The sequence below is a fragment of the Hyperolius riggenbachi genome, chromosome 1, assembly GCF_040937935.1.
Source record: "Hyperolius riggenbachi isolate aHypRig1 chromosome 1, aHypRig1.pri, whole genome shotgun sequence".
NCBI lineage: Eukaryota > Metazoa > Chordata > Amphibia > Anura > Hyperoliidae > Hyperolius > Hyperolius riggenbachi.
In genome coordinates, this window is record NC_090646.1 from 647,038,949 (window position 1) to 647,058,595 (window position 19,647).

Below are 19,647 nucleotides of genomic sequence, written 5' to 3' on the forward strand. Positions count from 1 at the left end.
ACAGCAGTATTAAAATAGAGCGATAAATGAGGATTCTCAAGGACAACATCAGGCAGTTTGCAGAGAAGCCTGGCCTTGGGCACCAGTGGACATTTCAGCATGACAATGACCCAAAACACACAGCAAAAGTGGTGAAGAAATGGTTGGCAGACAACAACATTGTTTTGGAGTTGTCCAGCAAGAGTCCTGACTTGAATCCAATTGAGAATCTGTAGAGGGAGCTAAAGATCAGAGTGATGGCAAGAAGACCCTCTAACCTGAAAGATTTGAAGCTCATTGCTAAAGATGAATGGGCAAAAATACCCGTGGAGACATGCAAAAAGCTAGTCTGCAATTATAGGAAGTGTTTGATTGCTGTAATAGCCAATATCGAGAATGGTATGAATAATTTTGGACTGGACACTTTTTGCTCAAATGTAAATAAGAGCTGAGAAATGGTTTTTTTTTTTCCCCCCCCCTACAATAATGCATCTTGTACATAATCTTATTCATTTTTGGGCGACACCTATGTCATTTCCTGTCAAAAAATTACTTGCTGGTTGAATAAAAGTAACTTTAAGTCAAAATTTGCCAGAGGTATGAATAATTATGGGCAGCACTGTATGTTAACTACCTCCTGCTACTTCTCTAAAAATACTTCCTGAAAGTTTCCCTTCCTTATGCTGGGAATACACAATGAGATTTTTTTAGTCTATTTACTTTCCGATTTTCTTTTCAATCGATTTTTTTGATCGATTTTCCGATAGTTTTTCTTATCTGTTCTTATCAATTTAAATTCACTTCTATGAGAAATCGATCAGAAAAAGTATCGAAAATAAGATCGGACATGTCAGAAATGATCTATTGAACCATCTATCTGCTGAAAAAACTTTTGGGCGTATTCCCAGCATTGGCTACTGAAATTCTTGTGCATGCCCTAATCTTATCCCATCTTGACTACTGTAGCATCCATCTATGCGGCCTCCTGAGTACCGTGTCTTTGAACTGTTCTAATCAATCAGCAGGTGTAAGGGCCAGTTTCCACTACCATGAATCAGCATGCAGATTCGCATGACCTATACAAGTCAATGAGCTTTTTTTCCATTACAGGCGAAATTCGCTTACCCTCGCAGGCGGAAAAAACTCGGCCGCCTCTGTCAGAATTTTCCGTGAGGTTTAAGCGGTTTCGCGATAACACGCATACATTTCTGCGTACGCATTTACGCATGTGGAAGTCATGGAGATGGTAAAATACGCGTACGCATGTAAATTCAGCATTTTGTTTCTGTGCCTCTATTAGGTGTAGTGGAAACTGGCCCTAAAAGTGGCTATACATCTGTAGATGTTGGCGGCTGATCAACCATCCGATTCAATAAGTATTGTATCAGATGAAAACGGGTTACCGTCAAAAGCATGCCCGATTGATTTATGCGACCAACTTCGGGCTGAAATTGGTCGCATGTATCGATCAGACATGCTGGATCTGTCATGCCCAATCGGGTGTGCAGCAGTAACGGCGTGCGATAATCACGAACTTGTCAAAGTCTCGGCCGTTGTCCCCCCCCCAATGTACATGTGATTATTTGCTGTATCCTCATATGTTCAGTTCCTATTTTGGGCACTGCGACCTCAGTCACTTTATAGCTGGCCTTTTACAATCTGTATTGACTTTAATTCGTAGCATTATAGCTGATCCCCTGTGTCTTTGTCTTTCTGTTTTCCAGTGACATCACATACAGCGTACTTCTGGAGGCGGTGACTGTCCTCGTCGTATTCCTATCCTATCAGCTCTTCCGGAAAGAGATTATCCATGAGGGCATCATCCACAAATACCTGATGCAGGGCCGCTGGTACGTTATCCACCTTGCTGATATATAATCTACACAGAGACAGAAGCCCTGGCTGCATTCAATGGTGTGGAGTCAGTCGGACCTGTCACCGTACGGTCCCCCCTTCTCGTTTCTGGCTAGAGGGGTATTGGTTGTCATGTGGTTGCTGAATGCAGATGCTGACTGGCATTGTGGGTTCTGGGTGAGTGTACCGGGTGTCAAATGGGTTCTGGCTATGTGTGGGTATCGAGTGTCACGCGGGTTTTGATTGCAGGTATTTAGTGCCATGTGAGATCTGGGTGCATGTACTGGATGTCATGTGGGTGCTGGGTGCAGGTACTGGGTGTGAAATGGTTGCGAATACTTGGTGCCATGCCTGTACCGGATGCTGGCTATTAGTGGACATTGGGTGTCACGTGGCTTTTAAATGCAGGTACTTTGGGTGCGGGTACAGGTTAAGTGGGTGCTTGGTGCAGATAGTGGGGGCCATGTGGAGGCTGTATGCAGGTATGAGTACTGGGTGCAATGCCAGCTATAGGGGAAAGGTGGTGTATGTTGAGAAAAGTAGAGGTCAGTGTGGGTGCTGCAGGAAGGGGAAGTCATTGGGGGTGCAAGGGGAGGGAGAGGTCAGTTTAGATGCTCTGGAAGTCACTATGGGTGGTGCTGGAGACAAGAAGGGTGCCGCTGGGGGAGGGAAAGGTCAATGTGGGTGCTGGGGGAGGGAAGAGGTCAGTGTGGGTGCTGGGGGAGGCAGTATCACCGCAGTGCTAATGCTGGGGAGGGAGAGGTCAGTATGGGTCCTGGGTGGAGGGAGAGGTCACTGTGGATGTTGTGGGAAGGAGAGGTTGCTGCTGTCAGGGAGACACTGTCTGTATATCACCTCTTTACACCAAAGTGTCCAAGATGGGGGAGGAGCTTCATGCAGGGTTGGGCGGGGCTTCCTGCGGGTGCGGTATATTGTGGCTGGGGCGGAGCTTCGTTTTCACAGTAAAGGGGCCTTTTTATGGGGATTTAAAAAGGGAGTGCATGAGCAACCAGAGCCCCCCCCCCCCCCCTTGCATGTGCCTTCTCAACCGTTCCACGTCCGCAACCATCCGTTCCACGTTCATTCCGGCGGCGATCACATACGCCCGTACGCATCGCCACTCACTTGTCCTGCCGCCGCCGCTCAGTCCCTTCAACAGCCCAAAGGCCAGCAAAAGCATGGGGCTCTCCATAGGCTGACGCAGGCCAATTTCTCCCTAGCAACAGGGAGGATTTTCATTGGTCCAACATGAACCAATGAGAATTCTTCCTGTTGCTGAGGATTCCCATTGGTCTTTTACAGCCCAATGGAGACCCCACGAACACACACGGCTGTTTAGAAGGGACCAAGCGGCTGCGATGGGCAACGGAACATGTGAGTATGATGTGACAGTGGTGACTAGTCTAGTGAAAATGTGCCAAGTTGGGACTCTGCATCTCGTCTCGCATTCCGCGGCACACGGATCCGTATAGGATTCGGGATTTGTAACAAGTGGAAGCAGATCCTATTTTTTACATAGGATCCGCATCCTGCGGTTAAAGGGAACCTAAACTGAGAAGGATATGGATTTTTCCTTTTTAAAATAATACCAGTTGCCTAACTGTCCTGCTGATCCTGTGTCTCTAATACTTTTAGCCACAGCCCCTGAACAAGCATGCATGTCAGGTGCTCTGACTGAAGTCAGACTGGATTAGCTGCATGCTTGTTTCAGGTGTGTCATTCAGCCACTACTGCAGACAAAGATCAGCAGGACTGCAAGGAAACTGTATTGTTTAAAAGGAAACAGCCATATCCCTCTGTTTAGGTTCCCTTTAAGCAGAGCTTAAAAAAAACGTCCTATACAGGTACTTTTTTAGCCTCCTTAGCGGCACTGTGTGGGGTATACCACTCACTCTCCTCAGGGGTCCCCAGGACTAACAGTTTGCCTGGCCGTAAAAGCTTTAGCTAGCACTAGGCTAGCTAGTATATGTAGCCGGCACCCCCTGATCGGCACTGATCCAGCCAGTTAATACATTATCCAGCCTGGTTCCAGTGATCGGCGCAGCCTCCCTGCACAGCTCCCTCTATGGGTAGCATCGGGTCCCTCTATGGGAACCAGGGTGGGTAATGTATGATCTGTGGATCGGCGGCGATCGTGGGGGGGGGGGGTACGGCTACATATACCAGCTAGCCTAGTGCTAGCTAAAGCTTTTACAGCCAGGCAAACAGTTAAATTAGTCCTGGGGACTCTAAAGCTGCAAAACCTCATGAGCGGTGTAACGCAAGTGTGAACTGGCCCTTACTGAAAAACAAAAAAACATTTTTACCTCATGAGTTTAGTTACTGAATGTGACTTAGTGAATTGAAGCCACTGTGATTGTTTTTCCTGATGTGTTCAGAGTTGTTTTTCTTCTAACAAGGAAGCCGATTCATGTCTTTCAGCCTTCCCTACACAAGCCGATTGGTGAAAACGTTACTGTATAACTTTATCCGGCAAGAGAAGAGTCCGCCACCAGGATCTCACGTCTTCCAGCAGCCGGAAGATGGTGGGGGGCTTCTCTATGGACTGGCCTCCGGGGTAGCAAGTGAGTAACCACCACAGCAACATGTAAATCATATTTATACATTCCTTTTGAGAAACCAATACTTGCGGAGAGGCAGAAGCAGGCTGTTGGTGGTACAGACACGGAAGTAGTTAGAGGGCGGAGTCAGGCAGAAGCAGGCTGTTGGTGGTACAGACACGGAAGTGGTTGGAGGGTGGCGTCAGGCAGAAGCAGGCTGTTGGTAGTACAGACGCGGAAGTGGTTAGAGGGTGGCGTCAGGCAGAAGCAGGCTGTTGGTGGTACAGACACGGAAGTGGTTGGAGGGCAGCGTCGGGCAGAAGCAGGCAGTTGGTGGCACAGACACGGAAGTGGTTGGAGGGTGGCGTCAGGCAGAAGCAGGCTGTTGGTGGTACAGACACGGAAGTGGTTGGAGGGCGGCGTCAGGCAGAAGCAGGCTGTTGGTGGTACAGACACGGAAGTGGTTGGAGGGTGGCGTCAGGCAAAAGCAGGCTGTTGGTGGTACAGACACGGAAGTGGTTGGAGGGCAGCGTCGGGCAGAAGCAGGCAGTTGGTGGCACAGACACGGAAGTGGTTGTAGGGCGGCGTCCGGCAGAAGCAGGCTGTTGGTGGTACAGACACGGAAGTGATTGAAGGGCGGCGTCAGGCAGAAGCAGGCTGTTGGTGGTACAGACACGGAAGTGATTGAAGGGCGGCGTCAAGCAGAAGCAGGCTGGTGGTACAGACACGGAAGTGGTTAGAGGGCGGTATCAGCCAGGAGCAGGCTGTTGGTGGTACAGACACGGAAGTGGTTAGAGGGCGGCGTCAGGTAGGAGCAGGCTGTTGGTGGTACAGACACGGAAGTGGTTAGAGGGCGGCGTCAGGCAGAAGCAGGCTGTTGGTGGTACAGACACGGAAGTGGTTAGAGGGTGGCGTCAGGCGGAAGCAGGCTGTTGGTGGTACAGACACGGAAGTGATTGGAGGGCAGCGTCAGGCAGAAGCAGGCAGTTGGTGGTACAGACACGGAAGTGGTTAGAGGGTGGCGTCAGGCAGAAGCAGGCAGTTGGTGGTACAGACACGGAAGTGGTTAGAGGGTGGCGTCAGGCAGAAGCAGGCTGTTGGTGGTACAGAAACGGAAGTGGTTGGAGGGTGGCGTCAGGCAGAAGCAGGCTGTTGGTGGTACAGACACGGAAGTGGTTGAAGAGCGGCGTCGGGCAGGAGCAGGCTGTTGGTGGTACAGACACGGAAGTGGTTGGAGGGTGGCGTCAGGGAGAAGCAGGCTGTTGGTGGTGCAGACACGGAAGTGGTTAGAGGGTGGCGTCAGGCAGAAGCAGGCTGTTGGTAGTACAGACACGGAAGTGGTTGGAGGGTGGCGTCAGGCAGAAGCAGGCTGTTGGTGGTACAGACACGGAGTGGTTGGAGGGTGACATCAGGCAGAAGCAGGCTGTTGGTGGTACAGACACGGAAGTGGTTGGAGGGTGGCATCAGGCAGAAGCAGGCTGTTGGTAGTACAGACACGGAAGTGGTTAGAGGGCGGCGTCAGGCAGAAGCAGGCAGTTGGTGGTACAGACACGGAAGTGGTTAGAGGGTGGCGTCAGGCAGAAGCAGGCTGTTGGTGGTACAGAAATGGAAGTGGTTGAAGGGCGGCGTTGGGCAGGAGCAGGCTGTTGGTGGTACAGACACGGAAGTGGTTGGAGGGCAGCGTCAGGCAGAAGCAGGCTGTTGGTGGTACAGACACGGAAGTAGTTGGAGGGCGGCGTCAGGGAGAAGCAGGCTGTTGGTGGTACAGACACGGAAGTGGTTAGAGGGTGGCGTCAGGCAGAAGCAGGCTGTTGGTGGTACAGACATGGAAGTGGTTAGAGGGTGGCGTCAGGCAGAAGCAGGCTGTTGGTGGTACAGACATGGAAGTGGTTAGAGGGTGGCGTCAGGCAGAAGCAGGCAGTTGGTGGTACAGACACGGAAGTGGTTAGAGGGCGGCGTCAGGCAGAAGCAGGCTGTTGGTGGTACAGACACGGAAGTGGTTAGAGGGCGGCGTCAGGCAGAAGCAGGCAGTTGGTGGTACAGACACGGAAGTGGTTGGAGGGTGGAGTCAGGCAGGAGCAGGCTGTTGGTGGTACAGACACGGAAGTAGTTGGAGGGCAGCGTCAGGCAGAAGCAGGCAGTTGGTGGTACAGACACGTAAGTGGTTAGAGGGCGGAGTCAGGCAGGAGCAGGCTGTTGGTGGTACAGACCCGGAAGTGGTTAGAGGGCGGCGTCGGGCAGAAGCAGGCTGTTGGTGGTACAGACACGGAAGTGGTTAGAGGGTGGCGTCCGGGAGAAGCAGGCTGTTGGTGGTACAGACACGGAAGTGGTTGGAGGGCGGCGTCAGGGAGTGACGTGTGTGTGTGTGTGGTGTGTGGTGTGTGCGCGCGCGCCTAGACTAGAGCTTTGAGGCTCACACGAGGGCTCTAATAAATATACTTCACAACTCGGGGACACAACATTTAAGCTAATGAATAATCATAAATGCAATGTGTCAGAGATATTTTGTAACCCCCCCCCCCCCCCCCTCTACCAGCTATTATTTCACTGCTCAGGCCTCACTGATCACACCCCCCTCTTCTCTGCACTCTCCTGGCTGCGTGGCAGGATTGGTCTCTGGTGATGTCACAGACACACACATGCATACCTGGCAGGAGATCTCTGCGTTTTTATTATAAACCATGTATGTCTTACCGCAGCATAGCTACCCTGACAGTTTTGTTTTGTGTTCAGCATTACTTTGGCCTCAATTCACTAAGCTTAACTCCTGTCTTTAATAACTCTTCTGAGCTGTTTTACAGTTATCACCATGGTGATATAATTGTGATAACTGTAGAACAGCTCAGAAGAGTTATTAAAGACAGGAGTTAAGCTTAGTGAATTGAGGCCTTTGTTCCATTTCCTCCAGTGTCTAATATGTGTCAATGCAAAAAAGTGTTGTTTGTACCAGCATCATGTGATGTATATTATGTAGAAAGCGAGGAAGCGTGACGTGCCGCAGAGTCTCAGCTCTGCCATGCTGGTGGCTCGAGGAGGGAGGGGCGGCCAGGGCTGTGTAATCGGTACAAAATCCTCCAATTCTGACTCCTCCGTTTATAATTCCATGATTTCCTCGATGACTCTAATTTGTATATTACCAACTTGTTGAGTGAAAGTATGTAACATAAATGGCATTTCATCGCTGCCAACACTTTTGAAGCTTTAAAGCTATATTAAGATGCCATCTGCTTTTGGAAACATAAAGCACTTTTCCAGGAAGCGAACACTCTATCCTGTCAGCCATCGTGGCCTGTCACTGCCAGTGGGACTGCCCCAGCATGTCTTCTGTGTAATAGGATGCCCCATATCAGCTGGGTTCAAGCGTGTAGCCCACCCCCCCTCGCAGAAAAAAGGCTTTTGTATCAATTATTTAGTCATTCACCTGAATGACTAAGAGAGGGATCCAATGCAATCCTACTAATTCCGGCCACAGATTTTATGCAATTATCTTAAACTGTACTACACAAGATAAGGAAGACCTACAAGTATTAATTTGTCTTTAACCACTTCGTCCTTCAATACAGTATATCTACGTCAGCTGTGGCTCTCTCCAAGCCACAGCGACGTAGATATACTGACCTGGTTGAAGCCCTGTTGTGCAGGAACAGGTGCGTTTCAGAGCGCACCTCCCGGCACTAACAGCTGCAATACTAATTGGTGAAAGGGAAAATGTTCCCTTGTAGCCAATTAGTAACCCCCCCGCGGATGAACGATCACCGCTGTAGCAAACAGCGTGATCATTCATCTCTCCCCTCCGTGGTCGGATCTGCTAAAAGAAATGGATCAGAAAGCAGCCTGACTCACCTTTTCCTGTTCCAGCGACCAGCCTGCAGCCCAAGCCTCCGATCGCCGCTCTGCACGCAGCCCTGTGATGCTGAATAGCCGAGTCCCGGCTTGATGACGTCATCAAGCCGGGACCCGGTAACCGGCATCACAGGGCTGCGTGCAGAGCGGCGATCGGAGGCTTGGGCTGCAGGCTGGTCGCTGGAACGAGATAAGGTGAGTCAGGCTGCTTTCTAATCCTTTTTTTTAACAGATCTGGCCACCGAGGGGGCTGCCTAGGTAGGGGGTGGGGGATCTGGCTGGCTCCTATGGGGGTGCGTGGACCCCTGGTGGGGGGTGGGGGGTAAAATGTGCAGCTGGGGGGGGACAATAAAATAAGAGGGGGTACAATTTTAATTTATGCGTATAATTTTATACTGGGGACAGATCTGGCTATAATGGTGGGGGGCCCTAATCCAGGGTGCACCCGCTAATCCTGAGGGCGCATCTGTCTATAATGGGGGACCACTATTCCTGGGGACACATATGGACACATGAGGGGCAGCAATCCTGGGGATACATCTATCTATCTATGCTGGGAGGTGCCAAACACAGAGGACACATCGGGCTATACTGGGGGTGACTGATATTGGGGACACATCTGGCAATAAGGGGGGGTCTGATACTCGGGACACATTTTGCTATCTATACTGGGGGACAGAATACTGGTGACATGTTTTTATCTTCTGTGGCACTTTTTATTTTTAAACTGGAATTGATAAAAACTGAGCAAAAATGCATTTTATTTATTTTTCCCCTCTTTTTCCCATTAAAATGCATAGAAAACTTTTTTGGTCTAGGGACAAAATACCCGCCAATGAAAGTCTAGTTTGTCCTGAAAAAAACGATACCTAGATCATTTAGGTGTCGTGAGTAGGGATAAAGTTATGGCTGATTAAAAAGGGACACCGCTAAAGCGTCAAAACTGCTCTGGTCAATAAGGGGAAAACAAGGTCTGGATGCGAAGTGGTTAATTAATGTAAGTAAATGTAAAATCTTCGGCGCTGTCAATTAAAACTCCCCAATAGTTAGCCTGCAATCACCAGAGTGCTCAAATAGACATCCGTGGCTAATCACCAGTGTGCTCAAATAGACATCCGTGGCTAATCACCAGTGTGCTCAAATAGACATCCGTGGCTAATCACCAGTGTGCTCGTATAGACATCCATGGCTAATCACCAGAGTGCTCAAATAGAAATCTGTGGCTAATCACCAGAGTGCTCGTATAGACATCCATGGCTAATCACCAGAGTGCTCAAATAGACATCCGTGGCTAATCACCAGAGTGCTCGTATAGACATCCGTGGCTAATCACCAGTGTGCTCATATAGACATCCGTGGCTAATCACCAGTGTGTTCAAATAGACATCCGTGGCTAATCACCAGAGTGCTCAAATAGACATCCGTGGCTAATCACCAGAGTGCTCGTATAGACATCCGTGGTTAATCACCAGAGTGCTCAAATAGACATCCGTGGCTAATCACCAGTGTGCTCGTATAGACATCCGTGGCTAATCACCAGTGTGCTCAAATAGACATCCGTGGCTAATCACCAGTGTGCTCAAATAGACATCCGTGCTAATCACCAGTGTGCTCAAATAGACATCCATAGCTAATCACCAGAGTGCTCAAATAGATATCCGTATCTAATCACCAGTGTGCTCATATGGACCTCCGTGGCTAATCACCAGAGTGCTCAAATAGACATCCGTGGCTAATCACCAGTGTGCTCATATGGACATCCGTGGCTAATCACCAGAGTGCTCAAATAGACATCCGTGGCTAATCACCAGTGTGCTCAAATAGACATCCGTGGCTAATCACCAGTGTGCTCAAATAGACATCCGTGGCTTATCACCAGAGTGCTCAAATAGACATCCGTGGCTAATCACCAGAGTGCTCGCATAGACATCCGTGGCTGATCATCAGAGTGCTCATATAGACATCCGTGGCTAATCACCAGTGTGTTCAAATAGACATCCGTGGCTAATCACCAGAGTGCTCAAATCGACATCCGTGGCTAATCACCAGAGTGCTCAAATAGAAATCCGTGGCTAATCACCAGAGTGCTCAAATAGATATCCGTGACTAATCACCAGTGTGTTCAAATAGACATCCGTGGCTAATCACCAGAGTGCTCGTATAGACATCGTGGCTAATCACCAGTGTGCTCAAATAGACATCCGTGGCTAATCACCAGTGTGCTCATATAGACATCCGTGGCTAATCACCAGTGTGTTCAAATAGACATCCGTGGCTAATCACCAGAGTGCTCAAATAGACATCCGTGGCTAATCACCAGAGTGCTCAAATAGAAATCCGTGGCTAATCACCAGAGTGCTCAAATAGACATCCGTGGCTAATCACCAGAGTGCTCGTATAGACATCCGTGGCTAATCACCAGTGTGCTCGTATAGAAGTCCGTGGCTAATCACCAGAGTGCTCAAATAGACATCTGTGGCTAATCACCAGTGTGCTCAAATAGACATCCGTGGCTAATCACTAGTGTGCTCATCTAGACATCCGTGGCTAATCACCAGAGTGCTCGTATAGACATCCGTGGCTAATCACCAGAGTGCTCGTATAGACATCCGTGGCTAATCACCAGAGTGCTCGTATAGACATCCGTGGCTAATCACCAGAGTGCTCGTATAGACATCCGTGGCTAATCACCAGAGTGCTCGTATAGACATCCGTGGCTAATCACCAGAGTGCTCGTATAGACATCCGTGGCTAATCACCAGAGTGCTCAAATAGACATCCGTGGCTAATCACCAGAGTGCTCAAATAGACATCCATGGCAAATCACCATTGTGATTGTATAGACGTCCGTGGCTAATCACCAGAGTGCTCAAATAGACATCCGTGGCTAATCACCAGTGTGCTCAAATAGACATCCGTGGCTAATCACCAGAGTGCTCGTATAGACATCCGTGGCTAATCACCAGTGTGCTCAAATAGACATCCGTGGCTAATCACCAGAGTGCTCAAATCGACATCCGTGGCTAATCACCAGAGTGCTCAAATAGAAATCCGTGGCTAATCACCAGAGTGCTCAAATAGATATCCGTGACTAATCACCAGTGTGTTCAAATAGACATCCGTGGCTAATCACCAGTGTGCTCGTATAGACATCCGTGGCTAATCACCAGTGTGCTTATATAGACATCCGTGGCTAATCACCAGTGTGTTCAAATAGACATCCGTGGCTAATCACCAGAGTGCTCAAATAGACATCCGTGGCTAATCACCAGAGTGCTCAAATAGACATCCGTGGCTAATCACCAGAGTGCTCGTATAGACATCCGTGGCTAATCACCAGTGTGCTCGTATAGAAGTCCGTGGCTAATCACCAGAGTGCTCAAATAGACATCCGTGGCTAATCACCAGTGTGCTCAAATAGACATCCGTGGCTAATCACCAGAGTGCTCGTATAGACATCCGTGGCTAATCACCAGAGTGCTCGTATAGACATCCGTGGCTAATCACCAGAGTGCTCGTATAGACATCCGTGGCTAATCACCAGAGTGCTCGTATAGACATCCGTGGCTAATCACCAGAGTGCTCAAATAGACATCCGTGGCTAATCACCAGAGTGCTCAAATAGACATCCATGGCAAATCACCATTGTGATTGTATAGACGTCCGTGGCTAATCACCAGAGTGCTCAAATAGACATCCGTGGCTAATCACCAGAGTGCTCATATGGACATCCGTGGCTAATCACCAGAGTGCTCAAATAGACATCCGTGGCTAATCACCAGAGTGCTCGTATAGACATCCGTGGCTAATCACCAGAGTGCTCAAATAGACATCCGTGGCTAATCACCAGAGTGCTCAAATAGACATCCGTGGCTAATCACCAGAGTGCTCAAATAGACATCCGTGGCTAATCACCAGAGTGCTCAAATAGACATCCGTGGCTAATCACCAGAGTGCTCAAATAGAAATCCGTGGCTAATCACCAGAGTGCTCAAATAGAAATCCGTGGCTAATCACCAGAGTGCTCAAATAGACATCCGTGGCTAATCACCAGAGTGCTCGTATAGACATCCGTGGCTAATCACAAGTGTGCTCATCTAGACATCCGTGGCTAATCACCAGAGTGCTCGTATAGACATCCGTGGCTAATCACCAGAGTGCTCGTATAGACATCCGTGGCTAATCACCAGAGTGCTCATATGGACATCCGTGGCTAATCACCAGAGTGCTCAAATAGACATCCGTGGCTAATCACCAGTGTGCTCAAATAGACGTCCGTGGCTAATCACCAGAATGCTCAAATAGACATCCGTGGCTAATCACCAGTGTGCTCAAATAGTCATCCGTGGCTAATCACCAGAGTGCTCATATGGACATCCGTGGCTAATCACCAGAGTGCTTATATAGACATCAATAGATATTAATATATATTTTATAATATTCACATATTAACCTGACTGCAGGATGTCTATCAACCTTGTTTCACTGTTTGCTAGAGTGACAGCATAACCGTATAATCTGGATATGCTCAACCACTTTAGCGGTCCCTGTCGATGTCCACTGTACTTAGCAGCAGATGTATGCCATTCTATGGCAACGCATCACCTGTCTGAGAAAAGGGGGCATTCATTGACATGACTATGTAATCTGTAAAGTGCTGCAGGAGATGTCAGTGCCATATACATACATAATAATAATATGGTAGGACATAAGACTATAGGCCCATACACACGTTGGATTTTTGCGAACGACCCGTCGTTTGAACGTTCCGTCGTTCGCACGTCAAATCCGGCGTGTGTACAGACTATCGTTCAGGTGATAAGACTGTTTTTCAGCTTGAAAACCAGTCTTGTCACACGAACGATAGTCTGTACACACGCCGGATTTGACGTGCGAACGACGGAACGTTCAAACGACGGGTCGTTCGCAAAAATCCGACGTGTGTATGGACCTTATGACTATGGTAGGATTTGATTGTGAGCTCCTCTGAGGACAGTCAGTGACATGCCTATGTAATCTGTAATGTGCTGCAGCTGATCTCAGTGCTGTAGAAATGCATAATAGTGTCTCCTCTCAGTACCCTCAACTGTAATGCTTCTCCTTATAGAGCCCCCTTCCCTTAGGCTGGGTCCACATCACACCGGATTGGCAGCCTGGATGGTCACACGGATCTGATGCGTCTCTCCACTCTAGTCTTAGTATCTGTTGGTGTCCTTTGTAATGGAGAACAAGGGATACCATTGTTATCTATGACCTATCCTTTTTCCAAGCAGCGTCTCAGCAAGTCATACAGGGCAGCACTTTGCACTCAGACACAACAGATCATAGGGATCCCATAGATTACGTAGGATGCACCATTGCAGTCTGGTTTTGAACCTAGTGTGATCCTAAGGTAAGCAACCCCCTTTACAGTACTTCCTGTCAGTGTACACCTGCTGTGCCCCCTATGCTGCCTTCTGTGTTAGAGCTTCCCCTTAAAGTGTCCACATGAAGCTTACCCCCCATTCCCAATAGGCGTAGTAGTGGCATTACATTCTCACCCCCACTGAAAGACATTGGGCCAGATTCGGCCCCGTTCACACTTGCGGTTTAGTAAAAACCGCACCGGATGTCCGGACCGCACCGTATCCGGACCGGACCTGATCCGTACGGTTCCTATCCGGATCCGGTCCGTTTGCATCCGGTTTCCGTGCGGTGTGAACACGGTTGCGGTCCGGATCCGGTTTCTTAAGGAGATAACATCCTTTTAATTACCTGGGGTCTGGGAGGTCAGCAGAAGGGTCTGGGGTCATTGTTGGAGACAGGTGGTCGTGTGGAGACCATCCGTGGATACAGAGACTGCAGTTGGGACCATGGATCCAGGCATTTTTTACTCGTAAACCTGGGAATTCTCTCCTTCCTGTTGTTCGCCTCCTTGTCAGACATATCAGACATGTTGCTGCCAAAAAGAGCTCCAGCATGAAATCGCTGCTGCCCCACTCTTTGAACGCTGTGGTCCCCATCCAAAATGCATAGGAAGTGGGGTAGAACGTCCGGTTTTTGTAGCCAGTGTGTTGTGCGCTCTCCGGCTCTCATTGCTTTGTATTGGCCGGATGGTGCAGTCCGGCTCCGCCCCGGATACGGCTGCCGGAGGAGCCGGACCAAAAAATAGCGCATGTTGGAACGGACGCCGGAGTCCGGATCCGGCCCGGATCCGGTCCGGCTCCGGTCCGGCAGAACGGACGCATGTGAACGGACGCATAGGCTTTCATTGCTATGCCGTGCGTCCGTTCCGTCCGTTCTGCAAGCGGTCCGGCTCCGGCACGGCGATTCCGGATGGCCACCGCTAATGTGAACCGGGCCTAAGTTTTCTCCTAGGAGCTAGTTATTCATCTTCTCTAAGTAACTTTTCAGCACTCTGCAACTGAGAAAGTACCAAAAAGTGGGGGAAAAGTTCTGTGAAAATTATTCTGATTATTTTCTTGCTGGCTGGTGGTTTAACCACTTGATGACCCAGCCTTTACCCCCCCTTAAGGACCAGCGCTATTTTTTGTGATCTGTGCTGGGTGGGCTCTGCAGCCCCCAGCACAGATCAGGTTGCACGCAGAGCGATCAGATCGCCCCCCTTTTTTCCCCCCTATGGGGATGATGTGCAGGGGGGGGGGGGTCGGATCGCTCCTCCTGGCTGGCATGTTGCGTGGGGGGGCACCTCAAAGCCCCCCTCCGCGGCGAAATTCCCCCCCTCCCTCTCCTCCCTTTCACCCCTGGCGATCCGGGCTGCACAGGACGCTATCCGTCCTGTGCAGCCAGTGACAGGCTGTCACATGGCGGCGATCCCCGGCCGCTGATTGGCCGGGGATCGCCGATCTGCCTTACGATTTAAACCAAGGAAACAAATGTCTCCTACGTTTACATTTAGTCTGCGAGCCGCGATAAGCGGCTCGCAGGCTATTCACGGAGACCCGCTCCGTGATCTAACAGGAAACGGCCGCTCGCGCGAGCGGGCTTTCCTGATTAATTAGGGAGGCACCTGGCGACGCAGATCTGCGTCGCTGGTCCTCCAGCTACCACTTTGCCGCCGCACGGTATGAGGTCGGCAAGTGGTTAAAATGCATTTTAAAGTGGACCTGAACTCAGAATGTCCTCTCTGCTCTAAAAGGTACACAACATAATAACCTTTAAAGAAAAGCATTTCTTTGTTACAGCGGATAATAATCCTACAATACACATGCAGTGTTTCTACTTCCTGTTTCATGGAAGCAGACATATTGTTTATCTCCTTTGCTTTAAAATGGCCTTATCTGCCATCTCTGCCATAGGCAGTCATGTGACACAGGGGAGAGATCAAATTACAACATGTGATTAGACACAAATGAGGGGGAATTAAACAGGCTAAACTCTATAAATACATACAGGATGCATTCCTCTGTATTTCTTCAGTCCTGTGCAAGAGTTCAGGTCCACTTGTGTAAGTATGACCTAGGAGAAATAGAGAATTGGACTGGGCCCATTTAGTGTTAGTGTGGACAATTGTGACCATAGTAGTAGGGCTTTCTTCAAAATGTCTGCACTATATAAATGTTGGACGTGAATACATTTGGTTTGAGTAGCGGGGCTTATAAACCAGAAACTGAGAACAAAAAGCTGCCCTAAAATGGCCTCTTCAGACTATGATAATCTGATTGTATGAGCGGGTCTGTTGAGTAATACCATATAGGCTTGATTGTAGATTGTAAGCCTATGGCAGGGCCCTCCCACCGTGTGTATCTACTTGATTGTGCACTGTGCCCCCCCAGAATAACATGAACATATATTATTGGGACTACTACTCCAGTGCATGATCTGGCATTGTGCATCTTACTGCTTATTACCTGTATTGTGTTGTCAGTCACCCCCATTGTCATTGTCTGTATTATTATGTATTGTACAGCGCTGTGTAGTTAGTTGTCGCTATATAAATCCGATAAATAATAAGGGAGAGGGAAAAAGTTCTCCATGCCCTCTGTGCATTTAATGTGCAGTGTTCTCTGTTATCCCCTAGATGGCAGTAACACAGCATGGTTAATGCATCCTCGCTGACATCAATGTGTCCCATTTCCTCTGACTGTAACCAGGAACAATCCATTCAGCCCAGAATAAGGTTTCTTAAAGCTGACCTGAACTTTCTCTCTGCTCTAAAAGATAAGCAACAGCATAAAATATTTTAAAGAAAATATATTTATTTGTTACAGCTGATACAAATCTTGCAATAAGTCTGCAGTGTCTACTTCCTGCTTTCATGGAAACAGGCATAGGGTTAACATCCTGTGTTTACAAATTAGCTGCTCTGCCGAGGCAGCCAGAGCTGAGCTGAGAGATCAAATTACAGTTTTGATTAATTACAGATGAGGGGGAATTAGAGAGAAATGTACCGTGTATGTATTTAGAGAGTTTCCTACTGTCCCGTGCAAGAGTTCAGGTCCACTTTAAAGGGAACCTAAACTGAGAAAGATATGGATTTTTCCATTTAAAATACCAGTTGCCTGACTCTCCTGCTGATCCTGTGTTTCTAATACTTTTAGCCACAGCCCCTCAACAAGTATGCAGAGATCAGGTGCTCTGACTGAAGTCAGACTGGATTAGCTGCATGCTTGTTTCAGGTGTGTGATTCAGCCACTACTGTGGTTAATGAAATCAGCAGGGCTGCCAAGCAACTGGCATTGTTTAAAAGGAAAAATCCATATCCCTCTCAGTTTAGGTTCCCTTTAAGCCCACCATGACTGCGGACATTCCTAGGGTTTGGTGATGTCACAGAGGGACTCTGCAGCAGATCAGTTAGCAGCATAGTATTAATGAGGAGCCAATACAGTGAGTGGTTGAAGGAGAACCCCGGGCTTCTCTAATCCATGACCCCGGTGGGGCCGCATCCTCACAATCCCCTTTTGCTACTTTGTTGAGCAAGTCATCGATTTTTACCAAATCAGTAATTGACGGAGGAGTAGCTGCCGATGTACTGTCCTGCGCTAATTTATTATGAAAGCATTTTAGCATAACTTTGACTAGCAATCAGTTGTACCACTACCACCTCCAGATTTGTCCTTGTCATACGACTGTATGCAGCCACCTGTCTCCCTCTGACCCTCCCCAACTTATTCATTTTACTGCCACGCCCATCCTCGCTTTTGGCTTTTGGTTAACAAATTTCCTTAAAGAGGAACTCCAGTAAAAATAATGTTATAGAAAAGTGCTTCATTTTTACTTTAATTATGTATAAAGGATTTAGTCAGTTTGCCCATTGTAAAAGCTTTCCTCTCCCTGATTTACATTCTGCCATTTATCACATGGTGACATTTTTACTGCTGGCAGGTGATGTCAGTGGAAGGAGATGCTGCTTGCTTTTGTGGCAGTTGGAAAGAGCTGTTATTTCCCAAAATGCAACAAGGCTCCCATAGTGTGATGTCAGAACCATGGTCCTGACATCACACTGTGGGAGGAGTTTCACCACAATATCAGCCATACAGAGCCCCCTGATGATCTGTTTGTGAAAAGGTAAATATTTCTCATGGAAAGGGGGTATCAGCTACTGATTGGGATAAAGTTCAAGTCTTGGTTACGGTTTCTCTTTAAGTCAGTTACATTTATTGATCAGATTTGAGGGGGTCAATAGATCAAATGTTACATTCAGTCAAAGCAATGGATTTATTACAATCCCAGCCCATCATGTATGGCCAGGTGAGTGCAATACAGTGTAACGGTTTTTCAACAGGCTCCTGTGAACTGCGCGTCTTTCTCCTATGAATGCGTTTGTGAACTATGAATATACGCCTGATCTTAAAGTGATCCTGATGTGAGAGGAATATGGAGGCTGACAACTCCATACTCTAATAAACAATTCCAGTTGTCTGGCTTCAGTGCTGATGCTCCGCCTCCAATACTATAAGTCACTGGCCCAGGAGTGAGCTGCAGATCAGATGCTGTGACTCTGGTGTGACCCCACTGACTGCAGGCTTGGTGCAGGTGTGTGACTCGCACACAACTAAAGACAAAAGCTCAGCCTGGCAACTGGCATTGTTTATAAGGGCCTGAGCCCACTGACACAGTTGTGTCCGCTTTTCAGCAACACATCAGTGTTACAGATGCTGCAATGTGGACAGAAGCGGACACAACTGCATTCGTTTGTTCAAGACCTTATAGGCCCCGTTCACACCTATTATCGCCAAACGCTAGCGATTACTGCTAGCATTTTGCAGGAGTGATTTTTTTTTTCCGCGATTAGTGCGGATAAATCACTGCAGCGTTTTAGGAGCAATAGCGATTAGCGGTGCTATGCGTGCTAATCGTGTTCGCTAGTCACTGGCAAAATGCTGCATGTCACGCGTTTACGGTTCACACTAACCGTAAACGTGGCAGTGAGAACACTGCCATAGGCTTACATGGGCTAGCGGTTTTTAAAAACCGCTAGCGGTGAGCGAGAATCGCGCGATTCCCGCTCAAGTGTGAACGAGCCCATAGGCATGGTTTCCATAGCATTTTTAGTAAGAGGGCTTTTTGGTCCATCGTAGCCCCCTTACACACTCCTAGGAGTTCTGGTTCACCATGAACTTGCTGGGCATTCTGAAACTCTTGGTGTTTCCAGTCCTACTCCATAGAGCCACATTAATCCATGCCATGCACTGATGAGGATCAATCAATCCGAAACAGTCTGTATGCATGTTGGATTATTATGGCTCTGTACAATTAACAAGCTGACACATCATTGCATTCCAGCGGTTCTGAAGGTGTGTTTGGCTATCGGGGACAACAAAGAGATGATTTGCATATTAACCTGTAGGCGACTACGTGACATCGATGTGCGCACATCTCCGCTTGGATGACGGATTTCTGCTCCGCCATCAGTCTTCCATCGGCGATCGCTGCTAGGAGGCTATTAGACGGCAAAACTCTATTAACACAGTACAGCACTGCGATCTATAGCAGCGCTGTACTGGAGACAGCCGCGTGACACGGCTGTCCCCCGAGACACTCAAGAGTGATCCACTGTCACAGGCTTATTGTGGGAGGGAGGTAAGGAAAAGTAGTAAAAAAAAAAAAGAAAAACTATTTTAAAAAATAAACATAATTTTTTTTGTATAAAATAAAAAAACATTGGGAAAGCTCTGTTGGTGTGCAGAAAAGGAGGGGGGGGGGGGGGAATCACTTGTGTGCTGAGTTGTATGCCCCTGCAGCAAGGCCTTAAAGCTGCAGTGGCCTATTTTGTAAAAATTGTCCAGGTCTTTGGGGGGGGCAGAAGGGGGGGGGGGTAAGCCCTGTGGTCCTGAAGTGGTTATGCAGTGATGCATTGTGGAGGACATCATATGCTCACTCCTGAATAATCACAAATACGTAAGGTAAATGTCTGTTTTGCATTGCCAGAGCTGTGATACAGGGGGCACTAGTAGCGTGCGGAATCCTTGATCACACATCAGATGAGGAG

General features: G+C 48.4%; 1 protein-coding gene across 3 annotated transcripts in view; it reads left to right on the plus strand.

Moving 5' to 3' along the window:
* The window catches only part of DYM (dymeclin), a 467,753-nt gene that overhangs the window by 120,116 nt on the left and 327,990 nt on the right, over positions 1-19,647 (plus strand). For all 3 annotated transcript variants that reach the window (XM_068251379.1, XM_068251381.1, XM_068251380.1), the window contains exons 7-8: positions 1,704-1,829; positions 4,255-4,397. In XM_068251379.1, the coding sequence (XP_068107480.1) occupies positions 1,704-1,829; positions 4,255-4,397 (269 nt within the window). The remainder of the gene's footprint in view (positions 1-1,703; positions 1,830-4,254; positions 4,398-19,647) is intronic.